This window comes from Bombus vancouverensis, chromosome 2, assembly GCF_051014615.1.
Source record: "Bombus vancouverensis nearcticus chromosome 2, iyBomVanc1_principal, whole genome shotgun sequence".
NCBI classification, from domain to species: Eukaryota; Metazoa; Arthropoda; class Insecta; order Hymenoptera; family Apidae; genus Bombus; species Bombus vancouverensis.
In genome coordinates this window covers 2387314-2404048 of record NC_134912.1, presented here as the reverse complement: position 1 = coordinate 2404048, position 16735 = coordinate 2387314, and the positions used below count along the sequence as shown (strand labels likewise).

Here is a 16735-nt window from a genome sequence, read left to right as displayed (position 1 = left end):
AAATCAGGCTAAATATAAGAAACTTTCTCTAATTTATACATTCACTAATACTACATACAAGACACTGCATTTATACAATTTTGTTATAAAAATATGGAAAGACATTAACTTAAACCTGGGCGCTCAGTACGAAACAGACATTTAGTCTATCGTAGATGTTAAAAATGGAAGAAACTTTTGCACAGGTCTCTTTGACCAACTTTGTACAAGGAGGTAAGTAAATATAATTAAAGAAGTTTTTTAAAGTCGTAATAAAGAAGATTGTTAAATGAACGCTTAGTTGCAGAGTCCCGACGTTTTTTTGTACATTCATACGAATTAGATACAATATTCAATATAAACTTTACAATCATTAAAAACTTAAATCATCGTATTTTAAATATATTTCATCGTATTAGGTGCTTGACTGTAGTCATACGCGACACATACAAATGTCATAGAAATTTTTGTAATGCATTTTAACTTTTTGTTCTCATTTTAATAATATACACCTCGGAGCTAATGACTCATAAATAAAATCTTTTTCAAATTATTCATTGTCATTATTAGTTTTATTTTGCTGTGTACAATAATTCAAGATTTGTATCGGGTCAGGTTAGGTTCATCTCCTATTCTTTAAATATACTGTCAGCTGTAAGTACTCGAACATCTGCTGAATATTGAACAACAGTCATGTATGTTGACATACAAATTAAGAAAGTTTCAAAAAATGGAATTGATTAGTTTCGCTTCTTAGTGATTTATCTATTGGAATATCTAATAGATTCTATTTTTAGAGAGATTTTATTCTTACTATTCTACACCATACTCTATTTAAAATTCTAAAATTAAATTGTACGTATTAAAGATTTTTAAGACCTCGTGCCCTTCTTTTCGTTATACCACTTAGGGTAATGCTTAGGATGCCTTAGATCAATTGTATGTAATGTACTACAGAATTCGAATTGGATGTATGAGCTGTTAGATGACCGGCTATCGTCGCATAATCTTTGGCAACTACTTACAAGGTTTATGACAGGGTATTTGTTATTGAAACATAAAAAATGTAAAAGATATGAAAATCCATTGAATCGTTAATAAGTCAGCTAAATTCTACCTCCCATAAATAGCTATTTCTGATATCATAGACTTAGCCTAGCGGTAAATTTTTACTTCTGGCAATTCGGGGAATCTCATATTTAGACTATGGGCTTTTATGTGCAAAAGTACAAGAATTCAAATATTTAAAATATCCAAAGTAGAATACTCTGTGCAGCATTTAGTAGATGAAACAAATTCCTGTTAGATTTTATTCTTTTAGTTCTGCCTTTAAGAATATAAATTTGCATAAGTATCCATAGTCTATCACTATTTTTTTGTTGTAAGATATTGCTGGGACTCTGACCTAACCAAACTTGACTCGATCTAATCGTAAGATATCAATGATTTTGAATCTTTGCACATTTTTATGTTTTATTCCTATAAGATATTTACATGTATTTATAATAATTATAAATCGAATGACAGTCATAACATTAGAAAAACCTATTACAATCGAATTACAAGTTCCTATCTCCAACATGCTTTAAAGTAGTTTACTATAGAACAATATTATTTATACTTGGGAAAAAATAATATATTTATGACCCAATGGCTTTGAGGTATTATATTAATGATAATGTATATAAATCTCATCGTTGATTATCTATCAAATATAAAATATTGATATTGATAGGAAACGCTTAAATGTATTGCTTAGGCATTTTGAACTTATTTATTGACTTTGTTTTCTTAACTTTAAAATCTCCAAAAAATGATCACATTTAAATGCCTAAGTTTTACAGAGTAATCATAATCACGTCACATTTATGATTGTATAATAAATAAGAATAGAAGAATTGACTTTGTTTTATATGCTATATTTAGTTCCTAGATTAAAGATATACTATCTCAGTAAATGATAATTAAATTGTAATTAATATGGAACGATACACATTTTGTAATTTTTACGTGTTGAATGTATTCAAAATGTTCTATGTATATATTTATATGATTTCGTAATCATTTTTGTCTATATTGACAGTAGCAACTACATAATACAAGTATTAAATAAAACGAAAAAAAATTGAAATCATAACGTGAAACGTAAATAATTGTGCTAGCTATTAATATTTATTTCCGATTTTTGTTTAACCTTTATAGATATTTCCATTTAGAAGTTACAACTATCGTATAAAAATAATTTTATTTTACATCTTATCGATAATATTATAAGGATCCATAATAAATTATTATAATATTTAAATATCCTGGCAATTTTTATTGAATGTTAACAAGCTTTTCATATAACTATTTACAAATTGATGCATACTTATAAATAGTTACAAATCTTACAATTAATAGTGCAAAATATTTTTGATACATATAGAGTTAAATTGCAATGGAAAGTGTATTAAAATATGAAAAATATACCATAATAATGTATTATTCAAGTATTGATTACTAATTAATTTTAATTGCTATTAGCTTGACCATTTGTTTAAAGAAAATTATTGGCTATATTTAAATTGGAAAAGATGAAATTCGAAACAATTGCTATTAGAAATAAATATTAATCGTAAATGTGATAATGGATAATTTTATGGATAACAAAGGTAATAAAAACGCTTTGAAAGCACTGAATTATTTTTAATAAATAAATCTATTTATAGACAAGAGGAAGAAAGGTAATAATAAACGTGAATTATGTTTATTTTATTCTAAAATTATATCGTTTGAAAAATTATTGTTTACAAAGCAAAATATTCGGACATTAATAATAATCGGTCAACGAGATATTGGCTCTTTCAATGCTGTTTCACAACTGATGGAATTGCAGGAATTATGGATCGTCGAATGTGGTATCAAGGTAATAACGTAAATCGAATGTAGTCAATAAAGTATTAGAAATTAAAGTTTTTTTTAATTAGGACGTACCACGATTCAAAGAAAATTGTTTATTAAAGAAGCTTTATCTATATTCCAACGAAATACGTTGCATACCAAATTTAGAAGCTTGTTCTCATTTAAACATTTTGTACTTATCAGGAAACAATATACACAAACTTGAGGTACAACTTCCTTTATTGTTTTTCAAATAAAGATTTTTATTTCTTAAATTATGTATTTGTTAAAAAATTATTTTACAATACACGTTGCATTCATGTAGAATTTGGATACATTAACATGGTTACAAGAACTTAATTTAGCTAACAATAAATTGGAAAGAATAAATAAAATGTCTTGGAGAAAGTCTGAACTATGTAATTTAAATCTAGCGGGAAATCCTTTATGCTTTATAAGGGTATGTAAAATATTTGAATAAACTATATTTGTATGATAATATCCTTTTTCAATTACAAGGACATAAGATATCTATCACAATTGAGAAAATTAAATTCATTAGTATTTGCGGATTCATTATATGGAGATTGCCCTTTGGTAACCTTTTGCAACTATCGTATATATGCTATTCATTATCTTCCACATATTAAAAAATTAGATCATTACAAAATATGTGAAAAAGAAAGATGTTGGATTAATTACTTTTTCAAGTATTTACATTATTTTATATCGGCATCATAAAATATTTTTGAACGGGATTGAAAAAATTACGTTTCACTTCTAGAAAGCAAATGACATATTATAATGTATTATTTCATAAACAATTAAACATACATTTGCGTTTATTGAAAGATAAATATAAGGAATACAAAAAGGAAATACTTTATTTTAAAAACCAACTATATGCAATTGAAATTGAAAAGGTATTTAATACTCTAGTATAATTAATTTTTATATATAGAGTAATAATGTTATTATTATTATTAACTATTTTCTATTTGTTATGTAGAATAATCAAAATTATTTTAAGATTGAAGCTTACGATGAAGCACAAAATATAATGCTACAAATGAAATTAAATAAAAAGCAACTCAAAGAAATGGAAGAAAAATTAATCTTGCAATCTAAAGTACAATACCTATTTTAAAATTCTTTCTTTTTTTAATTATTTAAAATAAATTACTTGTGGTAATTAAGTGGTAATGTTATTTATATGCTAGATTTTGCAACAGCAATTGCTAATTAATATGAATTATTGTGGAAATATAAATTTTGTTGAATACAATATTGATTCAGAAAATACAGTTATTCAGTTATGTAAACAATTCTTGCAAGCATCATTGTGTTCAGTTATGAAAGAGTATGTAAAGTATGCTCCCAACTGTACTAGTAGAAATACTCATACAATAAAGCTTTTATAATAACTCTTTTATTACAGGGGCATAGGTATAATAGATTTAAGATTACATAAAGTAACAAAAGTAAGCAATAAAGAAATTGATCTATTAAATACTTGCAAAAATAAAAATTTGCAATTGGATGAATGCAGCAGCATGATTTTAAAAATTTTAGCTTCGCCTGGGGTAACAGATATTCAAAAATGGCCCTTTAACTATTTTCAAACTGATTTACTGATTAAAGTATTTATATATTTTCTGTCTTAAGAAATAAGATCTTATTCCACTAAAAAATAAATTGGGAAGTAAAAGATATTTTAATTAATAGGAAGAAATAATAGTAACTAATTGCTTGGCAGCAGCAGACTGTGACTGGTTAAATAAAGTTTTTTCAACAAAGAAAAATACAAATATCCTAAGCTTCTATAATATTTGCGAAAAACAACGTGTTTGTGTACTTATACAAACGCCAATTTTCAACTCTATTGAAAAGTAATAACAAAAATGCCAATTTTAATGTATTTCATATAAAAAGCATAATATTTTTATATAGAATAGATAATGTTCATGACTGCTTACATACAAAACATACAAATCATGAGAATAATTCAAATGAGATTTGTCAATTATTTAAGTTGACCAAGATGAACATAAAAAATCCTATGTTTGTAATAGAATATGAATATATATTACATGAATCAACAAAGGTAATCATTTTTATTATTTTAATTTAACCTTAATGTAATTTATATGGCATATATAGAACATTTAGAAGGAAAAATTTACAAACTGTTTCACAGGAAGAAGAATATGAAAATTGCAGAATTGCATGTACCATAGATGATACAATGTTTATATGTTTATCCAATTCCAATATTAGACGATGTATTAGCAATTATGGAAAAGTAGAAATATATAATCTTGTAAAAATATCTGTTTCTAGACAAAATATAAATTCAGTTGACATAGATTTAGACTTGCCTAACTTAAGAGAATTTGATATTTCTTATAATCGATTGGATGAATTTCCAAATTCAAAATTTATAAAAAATGTGGAAATATTAAATATAAGCTTTAATAACATAAAATTATTACATGTTGAGGAAACCTTACTTTCACTAAAAGAACTGGATATATCATGGAACTTATTAATGTATTGTCTTCAATGTATTAGTATTTTTATAACTTATATACCCAACATGTGTAAGCTGAAGATACATGAAAATCATTTCAATGATATTACTGATCCTCAATTAGTAGAATACTTATTACATACATATTTATCAAAATTACAATTTGTTAATAATTGTAATTGTAAAGATCTTAATTTATCCCAAAATTATTTTCCATGTGCTTTTAATATGTGTAAACTAAATAATAAATGGCATAAAAAATTAGTTTATTTGAAATATAATACATTGAAAAATATGGAAGAGATAAAATTACTGGAGAAGAAAAATATAGAAAAAGCAAGATATATTCATATATCACAAAATCTTATTGCAGCATCAAACATCTTGAAAGGATTAAAGAATGTACAAGAGCTTTGTGCTACTTGTTGTTTGTTGCCCATATTTTCTTTTGCAAAACCTTTAAAGTATCTGATTAAATTGAATCTTGGAAGTAACTTTATTTCAATTTTGGACGATTTCACTCAAGAAAATTTTCCAATGTTAAAATACCTAGATTTGACTAATAATCTAATAACAAATTTGGAATCAATGGGATCATTCCATACATTACAAGAATTTTACTGTGGAAATAATGAAATAAGAAACATAGCACAAATAGACAATGTTAAAACTTGGCAAACATTACATGTTATAGATTTTTGTAATAATCCAATAAGTACAGATACATTATATAAAAAATTTATTATATTTCACTTGAGTAACATTGAAGTAAGTAAAACCTTTAGTTTTTCTGGATACATAAATATTTAAATATCATGCGTATACTTATGCTTTCTACAATTTTGCTAATAGTATATTTCTGGAGAATATATAAGAAACTCTGATATTTCTGAAGCAAGATATATATTTGGCAATAAATTTGATAAACATGTATTAAATAGAATATATGAAACAGATTACCTAACAAATATAACACAACTGAGTCTAATTGACTGTTCTTTGTCAAAAGTATGTTATTTATAGGAGTATAAAAAAATTATATCTATATCTATAACATATTGAATTTTTATTAGGTGGATCTTTCTGCAGAAATTTTACCACAGTTAGAAAGTTTGGATCTAAGTAAGAATCAAATAACTTATTTATGTGGTCTCCATTCCTTTAAGTATTTGCATACATTATGTTTAAGTTACAATTGCCTGGAAGCATTTAATGGAAATGATTGTGACAAAAATAATTGTATATTTCCAAAACTATACACTTTATTTTTAGATCATAATTGCATTAAGACAGTAATAAATATTAGTAAAGAACAATTACCCGTGATTAAACATCTATTTTTAAATAATAATTACCTTCAAAGTACCAATGGTAATATTTTATATCATTAAACTAATTAATATATACTTTGTATTTTAATAACATTACTTATTGTAAATATATATTAAATATTCAGAAATAACTTATTGTTCTACTTTGGAATCTCTAACTTTGGATTATAATGCAATTGAATTATTAAATGTAGAAGATTTTATCGAAAATGATAATCTAGAGTTTCTATCTGTTGAGAATAATAAAATAAAATCCTTGAAATTTACAAAATCATTAAAAAAATTAAAAAAACTTTATGTTGCTCATAATTGTTTAACAGTAAGTATAAATAAATCATCATAAATGTTGAACTTAATAATGAAAAATATATTTCAGGATGAAGTTGAAATACAATATTTATTATTACTGAAAAATTTAGAAGAAATAACATTTGAAGGGAATCCTTTATATAATGAAATAAACAAAAATAAAATAATTGCTCAAGATTTCAGAATTCAAGATGCAAAAATTGAGGAAATTTAATTTAGGAACATTGAAGTTTAGAAAGTTTGCCATTTATATTTTTCATTCATTAAAAATATCACTATTTCACACAATAAAGATGATTTCATTAATTCAGAATAATTTTTGATAACCTTAAAGTAAGCAAATATAACGTTTATATACATATGTATAATAAAATAACTACATATTCTGACAATCAATAGTATTTGTACTTACTAATTTCATGAATAAAGTTTTACAAATGAACATAAATTTGTATTTTGCATTGTAATATACTTTTTACGTTTATGTTTATATTAGAACCGTAAATGTACATTCTGGTATACATAGTTTGTGAAAAAAATCAGCCGGAATGTAAGTTGCAAGATAGCAAGTGTTTGAATCATGACTATAGAATCTAACCTTAGTTACAAATCATTCAAAACAAAAATAAATGGAGCTAGAGACAGTACTCCGAAAATATGCAACAGTGAATAAATGTAAGTATCAATCGAAACTGATGTTTAATACATTTCTTGCAACATATTCATTGCTATTGTTATACATAAAATATGCGAAATATTTTTGTAGTAGAAATAAAATCGGAAGAAAATGAACAAAAGGAAGATGAATACTTTCAAAAGATATACGAACAATGGAAGGGCGCCAAAGCTAAAGACAAAGATTTAACTTATAAAGTGATTCCCAAATTCTATTTTAAGGTAATTTATATGAATAATTTATAAGAAAAAATATAAAATACAAAAAAAATTCTTTTATACGTTTTATTGTATGTTTTAGCTACCTAAAGAAGACGAAATTTTGCCACAAAAATTACGGGAAGAAACGCGAGCATTATTTTTGCAAAGACGTTCCAGACAATTGTTAGATAACAACGAGCTTAAAGCATTGTGGGTGTTATTAGATAAACATCATAGTCCACCTTTATCAGGAGAAGAGCAATTAATTAATTATGAAGATTTTAAGAAAGTTGGTAAATTAGCTGGGACAAAATGTAGTCCGTATTTTACTGCAGTTGTATTTGCGAAATTACAACAAGGTGATCCTCATGGTAGAATTAGTATAATGGCATTGTTTAACTATGTTATGAGGAAGGTTTGGTTACATCAAACAAGAATTGGTCTTTCTTTGTATGATGTTACTGGCCAAGGGTATCTTAGAGAATCAGTAAGTCTCATTAGTATACTTATTTCAATTAAAGCAATATAAACTGCAATTGTAATTAACATTTAAACCCAATTTATATTATTTGTTTTTTATAGGATTTAGAGAACTATATTTTAGAATTAATTCCAACATTACCTCAGCTTGAAGGACTTGAAAAATCATTTCATTCATTTTATGTTTGTACAGCAGTGAGGAAATTTTTATTTTTTCTCGATCCTCTCAGAACTGGTAGAGTCAGAATACAGGATATTCTAGCATGTAGTTTTCTCGATGATCTCTTAGAATTAAGAGATGAAGATTTACCTAAAGACTTGCAAGAAGCAAATTGGTTTTCAGCTCCATCAGCTCTTAAAGTTTATGGGCAATATTTAAATCTTGATAGAGATCATAATGGGATGCTCAACAAAGAAGAACTTGCAGGGTAATTTAAATGAAATGATAATAAGAAGTTATGTTTTATGATCATGATAACTTCACAAAATTCTTTTCCACAGGTATGGTACAGGAACATTAACTGGGGTATTTTTGGAAAGAGTATTTCAAGAATGCTTAACATATGAAGGAGAAATGGATTATAAAACATACCTAGACTTTGTTTTAGCGTTAGAAAATCGGCACGAGCCTCAAAGCTTACATTATCTGTTTAGAATTCTTGATATTAATAACCGTGGTTATTTGGATACTTTCTGCCTTAATTATTTTTTCCGCGTTTGTATATTTATACTTCACATAGAATTTTGTGTTTTCTAATACACATTTTTAACAATTAAATATGTTTTCCAGGCTATACAAGAACAAATGACAATGCATGGTCAAGAACCAGTAAGTTTTGAGGATGTTAAAGATGAAATATTCGATATGGTAAAACCAGCAGATCCATGTAAAATTACATTACAGGATTTATTGTCCTGGTAAGTAACTGCTCAGCCAGTCTATGATCAGGGCTTTAAGGCAAAACGAAATATTTATAATCTATTCTATAATTAATACTTTTTAGTGGACAAGGCGATACAATGGTCAGTATTTTGATAGAATTCCATGGTTTTTGGGCATATGAAAATCGTGAAGCCATGGCAGCTGATACCGGAGATGAATCATCTCATGTTTAAAAGATAAAACTTCATAAAATAGAACACATTCCTATCTTCACAGATTAAATATATCTACAATCATGAATAATATTTCAGAGAAGAAGAAAATAGTTATTTTCCTAACTCTATATTACAATATAAACTTTAAGAATATATATAAAACTATTTAAATGCATTAAACGGAGTATTATCTGTAACAATTTTAATAAAAATATTTTGTTATAAAGTGCTATTTGCTTTATTCATTTAGTATTAATTTCTAATATTCAAGAAAGATGAATTTTATATACAAGATTATATTTTTTAAATTTAAAAAGATGTTTGTGACGACAAACGTCCTTTTATTCCATCGACCAATGGAAACGTTTCATTTCAAATTGCCCTATGCTAACGTATGTTACTCTTCTTTAGGCGCAAGTAATGACGTTTACAGGTTTGCAGTTGCTCCAATCCACAGCCATAGTAAAACAGTACTCCAATCCTGCGCAGATCTTCGGTTGGTCAGGTCAGTCCTATGACGCTTCTTGCCACATTTGAACTGTGCAAAAGTCTTTCCATATATTGTGTTAGTTCCGTTGCGTGAAAATATTGCTATTAAAACGATAAACATTTAACGTGAATTTTCATTGTTTGTCATACAATTAATATCATTAAAAAACGATAGAAGGTAAGATCTGTCAGTTTTAAGCATTCGCATGCGCTTCATTACTATGGCGGTTATCTTTAAATTCAACGGTTTAAGTACGGTCATATAAACGATCTGGATACTCCCTAGGGGAAAGTGTCCGCGGATTAAAGCCAAAAATCAATATGGTGACAACATTGGGAGTCATCCTGCGCATGTGTGACACAAATATGTATAACATATGTAGGATGTAACTAGGGAACTACTAGAAAATGCTCCTGATATTGTCCTCATATTGATCTTTTTTGGCTTCACTCGGCGGGCGTCCTCATCGTGCTCTTGTCTATGCTTTCAATATAGGAGTGTCCAAACCTGTTTGTATGATCGTGATTGGAAGTGATTCCCGTACGTACGGAATAAAGGGTGTCTTTCTTTTGATTATTTGTCAGCATTAAATATATATTATATTTATTTATAAATATGATTTTAATTACAGAGCATTACGATTAAGTACAGCAATTAATATAATGGATATAGACCCTTTCACTCAGGTATGGCACTTTCATTTGATTGTAATGCGTAATAGCAGCAGTAGGAGGTGTTTATGGAATTTAAAAAAAATACCTTTGTTTGATAATTCAAACACTATTTTCGTCAATTGAAATTTTTATCAATATTATTTGTATATCAATATAATAATCTTTTTCTAATATTTTATTTATATATGTATATTTGTCAATTTTTGTTTATATTATTATTTGTTAATTTTTGTTTCCTTTTTTAAATAACTTTACAAACATTTTTGAATACGTCTTATAATTCTAATAAAAGTTATAATATTAATATTAAGAAGTAAATGAATAATACTGATTTATCTTTGTCAATATTTTGTAATAAAGGTAAATTGATTTCATTATACAGCGTATGTTGGAGCGGGCTAGATCAAGGAGAGAAAAATTAGATACTCAACTATCAAACGCAGGACATGATGTAAAGAAAAGACGGAGTCCTTTGAAAGATACAAATACTATTTTAGTTCAGGCTACAGGTACCAATATTTGATATATTATTCTCTTTATATATAACAATAGACAATATTTATTTATATTTACAATAAAATAAAATGCTGATAAATAGTTCTTTTATAATATTTTTAATATCAAAAATTTTAAGTTACTAAGAGTAAGACTCCAACCAAGTCTCCTGCCAAAATATCAACAGAGAACACATCTCCAGCAAAGTCTTCACGAAAATCTATATCTAAAACTGAAAGTAATCAGCATATTAATAAAGAGAATAGAGACATTGGACTTTGCAATGTGAAGTCGAAGTTACAAAGACTTGGTAAACTATATTCTGGTAAGTCACATTGTATACACCCACACAGAACTCAGTTTAAACTGGTTTCTAACACTACTTTATTTTGATATTCACCTACATATGTATACTTATCTCACTCCATATGGTTTGTGTATGAATGGTAAACGCAATTGTTTTGTTAAAGAGTTGTTCTAATTTTATTTTATATTTAATTAATTTTATTCTATCAATATACTGTTATTATAAATAGTTATATGTTAGTATTAGTTTGTTGACCTATTATTGTATTTTTGTAGAATTTATAAAATATCATATCACATAATATATTCTCTCTTTTTTGACAGATGACAGTAGTGGAGAACTGAGTTCTCCCATTCATAGAACAGAAGAAAAATTTAATGCAGAGGAAGAAGTTGTTGAACAGAAACCATCCAAACGAGGAGCCAGACTTGATAGATTAGCAGCTCTTGCTTCAACAATTAATAACTGGGAAGATGATCTTTCACATCCAACTTTGGTAAATAAATTATCCATATTAATTTATATATTTTAGACAACTAATAGTTTAATGTGAATCATTTATAGGTCAAACCTGTAAATAACAAAGTAGAAAGAATACAAGCAAAACTAAATGAGCAAGTAAGATCTATATCAGAACCACAACCAAGCACAAGCGGGTATAGCAAGACAAATAGAAATAGCAAAGATAGTAATTATAAGAAAGAAGAATCTTACTGTACAAAACAGTTGAAGTGGGATAAAACCATATTGGACACATTAGTAAGTAATTTCTGTTAATAATAAGCAAATTTTACTATCTAATAGGTAGTTCGCTTCTTGTATATGCCTAAAGCTTTCTGAAAGTTTTCTGTGAATCAATGTATACACTCTAAAAAAGTGCTATTTATAGCTTGTACTTTTCTTACTTTTTCTTATATATAACAATTGGGAATAAAGGTGGAAATTTATTGCAAGTAGTTGAATCTGTTAGATTAAAATACTATTTACAGGAGGCTCAAGGCTTTAGTCGTACACAAAGCGATACTCGCCTTGTATATGACTATAAGTCTTGTTCTCAGGGAAAAGATGTGGCTCCTTCGAGTTCGTCACCTAAACGACTTCAACAAAATCAAGAAGCTGTTACAACAAATTGTGGTGAAAAATATTACAAAAAAGAAATTTCATCAAAACATACTGATAATAAAAGTTCTAATACTCCAGAGAAACCATCAAGAAATGCAACACCAAATACAAATGGTAATCGAGTAACACCTAGATTTGGTTATAGTAGCTCTCCTAAGAGTCCTGCTCAATCTAGTCCAGGTTCAGTATTGAGCAAAGCTTCGTTATTTGAATCTAAAACCACAGAAACTAAGACGAGAGATCCTACCCAAATGACTCTTTCTGAGAGGATGGCAATTTTTGAGAAAAATAAAGGAGAAGCTCCATTATTACCCAAGGCACCTCTTGCTATGTCTATACCACCAAAAAAGTTACAAGAAAAAGATAAGAGTAATTCATCGACAGTGCATCCAAATAATAATGGAGGTAGATATTAAAGAGTAATTATACAAAAATATAGATCATCGTAATTCAGCAATAATAAATTAATTTTATCATATATGTGATGACTTTGTTACAGCAAAGGTACCTAAAGCTGATATACCCAATAATACTGTTAATGTTCAGCGAGAAAGATTTGAACAAGGCTTAAATACACAAGAGCTAGAAAATGATATTTTACATAACACTTATCTGGAACGACAACGTGAATTAGATATGCTACGTTCCCGTTTTAACAGAAACAAAAAAATGGCACAAGCAGTTACTGGTTCATACATAAGAACAAGTGAAAGTAGTGAGGGAAAATCAAATTCACCTAAAAATTCTCCAGTTTGTCCAGTAAAACCAACACCTGCACCTGTAAGTAGATATTTATTTTTACATTGTTTCTAAATGTATTTTTAGCGAAAAGCAATGAATATGTTTGGCACTATTTTTGCAGGATTATGGTATACCACCTCCTCCACCACCTCCTCCACAATCGCATCTTTTTAATGAGAAGTCAATTTTAAATCAAAATAAAAATTCACCGAGTAAAAGACAAGGTATAAATTATTTATATAAACGTTATATATTTTTGATATCTTTTATTTGTAGTTCATTTTAATTTCTCCTATTTCAAAGTTATAGGAACTCCATCAAAACCAACACAACAAGCAAAAGTAACGTCTGATATTAAACGCATTCGAGTTGCTCCACCTAAACCTGGACATCTTTATCCTAATCTTTCCGAAATTGAAAGTGCTGCAGAATCAGGAACGGATACAGAATATACTGTTAACAGTACAGAAGCAGAGACTGCTACTTTAGATGAGAAAAGTGGTACAGAAACGAGTACAGAGGCTGAATACTATGTGGAGGTAGGATACTAATTAAAATATGAATATAGTAATAGGAAATTTTATGTGATTTGTATAATTGTTATACATTTAATATAGCATAATGAAAGTGAGATTGAAAGTGAAGAAGAAAGTGGAGATATGAATACTAGTCTTGGTAGAAGTATTTTACGTGCTGTAAATGAGCAATCTTTCTTAAATAAAAAGGTATATATAGATATTTTAAATTAATACTTGTAATACATGGTAAAATTGTATATATTTATTATTAATATTTTAATGACACAATTACAGAGATCAATTGACCCAGATCCAGATAGTACAACTTCTGATATTTCAGTGTTGAATGAAATGGATGAGTATTTAGATGAATGCTTCCCCCAACAGGAAGGGTATGATGGCTGCTCTTATACAGAGGAGGGACCAACTCCTCCTAAAGTAAACAAGGGAGGTAAAAGCCCATTAATGACTTCAACAGGTTTCAAATATAAAGAAGGGTAAGATAGAAAGACGATAACTAAATATCGGTGATTTGACGTTCCTAACAATTGAAATTATTTGTCATTTTTTAAGATCACCATATCGTTCACCTACAATAAGAGTTTCTTCAGCATCTCCTGAAAAGACAGAGCCTTACATTGTTGATGGTGACAATTGTGAGCCATTACTACGCAGTGTCAGTTTTTATAGACGACAACAATCTCAAGTAAGCTAAATGGATATAAGCAGTAATTCTTAAATTTGGAATTAAATTTTTCAAATCTTCAAACTTGAAATGTAATATTAATTATCAAAATAATATTAGACGCCAAAGACACCAGTACGGATAATATCAAGAACACAAGTATCAACTAATACTATTCCCGATGAAACACAATTTGATCCTAAACACGAAGCAATTTTAGTGGAAGAAAAAGTGAAACGATTATTAGATGAAGTATGCAAACAGCAGACAATTATTAGTCAAGCTAGTCAGGCACTGAATTTATGTACTTCTACTGTGGAGTTCAATGGTTCCATGGAACAGGTTGAAGGAGAGAGATTGTTGCTTGTTGCCAGTACAGTTCTACCCATTTTTGTACAAATATTTTCATTAATTATATATCAACTAAGTAACATAAAATACATATTTACTATTACAGCCCATAGAAGACAAGCTGCTCTAAATGAAGTTCAACGGTTAAAGGTTGAAGGTACTTTAAAACCTGTTACTCCTACACCCGAAATGCAAGAAAGTGGTTCTGTAACAGTTTCTGCTATTACTTTACCTCTCAAACGAGATTATTTTCGTAGTATGGGTACAAGTAAGTAGAATGTTCAAAGATAAAATTAAAAGCCATATTTAAATTCCACTAGAGAGATCTATTTTTTAAAATTTTTAATTCTAGGTACGTGTTATCACTTTGTTTGTTTGATGCGGTATTTAGAAGAAGTAGTGGTTACGCCTGTAGTTGTAGCAGAACCTGGTGATTCGTGTCTCCGATTTCCATCAACATTGAAACTAAATGATTTATATAATGACTTTAAAATTACTATTGAAATATACTCATTACAGACACAACCAGAGATTTTACCACATGAAATTAAGTATCATATTAATAGTGGTAGTGGAAGTAGTAATAGTAGCAGTAATTGTAATAAAAAGGTAAGTACATGCTTTTGTGTATGTATAAAAGTTTACCAAGAATATTTATATTTGATTAAGAATTTAAATATCTTGCAGTTGGTAAATAAAACCCCAAAGAAATTTTTGAAACAAGAAAGTCGATTAGTAATGCCCAGCTTGCAAAGTCCAGCTGGGCCATCTGCTGTTAGATCTCCAGCTTTTCAACTATCTGGTTACGTCATTTTTAGTTTGAAAGAAATACATCGACAACAATTCACATTGAATAAGGTAAGTACAATTAATAATTATTCATTTAATAGGAATTATTTGATGCAAATCTCAATTTTTTAATTAACGCTTTATAGGTACTGCCACAATCCCCATTAGAAGGCCGATTGCAGATGTATGTTTCATGTGAACTTTCGGTAGCAGTTGAACATAGAGGATTTCTTACAATGTTTGAAGATGTATCTGGATTCGGTGCTTGGCATCGTAGATGGTGTTTGCTCAAAGGTCCTACTTTATCATATTGGAAATATCCTGACGACGAGCGGAAAAAGGCTCCCATTGGGAGCTTAGATTTACAAAGTAATTCTTCATTATTTTAATTCATTGCGGTATATTATATGATTTAAATATATATATTCCATTGTTTTATATAGGTGTTAGTACAACAAATGTAGGATTAGTTTCTCGAGATATTTGTGCTCGTCCTAATACCTGTTTGCTTGAAACAACTAGAGCTACAGAACCTGAAGATGTTGATAGTTTAGTTATGGTTAGAAATGGTCCGACAACGACAATTAGGTAAGTGTTTTACAGCTATTTTATTTGATTAATAATACAATTAATTAATCTTTACTTGTTCTTAGGCATCTCTTATCAGCTGATACAAAAGAAGATAGATTAGAATGGTGCTCAAAACTTAATAAAATACTAAATCTGATACATGCTTGGGGTGGGCCATTGACATTATCGCAATAATTTGTAAGTAAAAATATTAAAAAATCGTAGCGTGTCAAAGTGCACTTATTTATCCGTGTAGTGCGTATACACGTTTGTACGCAATATATACTTTTGTATACTAAATGACGCAATTAAATTTTGATTGAATATAGTTTATCTATATGTATTTGTAAGCTACATATTATAAATTTGATAAATCATGACAAAAAGGTTTTTGCTAAAAATTAATAATACGAATAGTTTTTAATATTAGAAAGTTTAAAGTATAAAAACAGCACAATTTTAATCAAATCGCTATTGATAAGTAATGTAGTAAAATATTTTTCATCA

At 27.9% G+C, this 16735-nt stretch overlaps 3 protein-coding genes across 9 annotated transcripts; all 3 read left to right on the top strand.

Moving 5' to 3' along the window:
- The first annotated feature begins 82 nt into the window (after positions 1 to 82).
- Positions 83 to 4765, top strand: LOC117163922 (uncharacterized). Its single transcript, XM_033346658.2, has 4 exons — positions 83 to 213; positions 2506 to 4222; positions 4301 to 4502; positions 4588 to 4765. Exons 2-4 carry the CDS (start codon positions 4110 to 4112, stop codon positions 4753 to 4755), a joined length of 483 nt encoding a protein of 160 aa, XP_033202549.1. The 5' UTR covers positions 83 to 213; positions 2506 to 4109; the 3' UTR covers positions 4756 to 4765.
- A 97-nt stretch (positions 4766 to 4862) lies between these two features.
- Positions 4863 to 7037, top strand: LOC117163920 (uncharacterized). Of its 2 annotated transcripts, XR_013061852.1 has the most exons (3): positions 4863 to 4966; positions 5060 to 6400; positions 6466 to 7037. XR_013061852.1 is itself a non-coding variant. In XM_033346656.2 (2 exons), exons 1-2 carry the CDS (start codon positions 4904 to 4906, stop codon positions 6200 to 6202), a joined length of 1206 nt encoding a protein of 401 aa, XP_033202547.2. In that variant the 5' UTR covers positions 4863 to 4903; the 3' UTR covers positions 6203 to 7037. The 2 variants fall into 2 exon arrangements, 1 of the variants encoding a protein (XP_033202547.2); XM_033346656.2 differs by having other exon boundaries at positions 5060 to 7037.
- Positions 7038 to 7471: 434 nt separating this feature from the next.
- LOC117163919 (anillin) lies at positions 7472 to 16561 on the top strand. Of its 6 annotated transcripts, XM_033346654.2 has the most exons (24): positions 7472 to 7707; positions 7799 to 7929; positions 8009 to 8395; positions 8491 to 8816; positions 8890 to 9103; positions 9179 to 9306; positions 9393 to 9498; positions 11353 to 11470; positions 11776 to 11948; positions 12017 to 12211; positions 12511 to 12979; positions 13074 to 13354; positions 13437 to 13539; positions 13619 to 13854; positions 13933 to 14040; positions 14128 to 14330; positions 14407 to 14539; positions 14639 to 14891; positions 14976 to 15137; positions 15222 to 15478; positions 15557 to 15727; positions 15805 to 16027; positions 16102 to 16246; positions 16312 to 16561. In XM_033346654.2, exons 1-24 carry the CDS (start codon positions 7662 to 7664, stop codon positions 16421 to 16423), a joined length of 4680 nt encoding a protein of 1559 aa, XP_033202545.2. In that variant the 5' UTR covers positions 7472 to 7661; the 3' UTR covers positions 16424 to 16561. The 6 variants fall into 6 exon arrangements, with proteins under 6 accessions (XP_033202545.2, XP_033202539.2, XP_033202544.2 ...); XM_033346648.2 differs by lacking the exons at positions 7472 to 7707; positions 7799 to 7929; positions 8009 to 8395; ... (2 more) ...; positions 9179 to 9306; positions 9393 to 9498 and adding exons at positions 9931 to 9991; positions 10608 to 10662; positions 11033 to 11159 and having other exon boundaries at positions 11285 to 11470; positions 12442 to 12979; XM_033346653.2 differs by lacking the exons at positions 7472 to 7707; positions 7799 to 7929; positions 8009 to 8395; ... (2 more) ...; positions 9179 to 9306; positions 9393 to 9498 and adding exons at positions 9998 to 10153; positions 10608 to 10662; positions 11033 to 11159 and having other exon boundaries at positions 11285 to 11470; positions 12442 to 12979.
- The last annotated feature ends 174 nt before the right edge of the window (positions 16562 to 16735 follow it).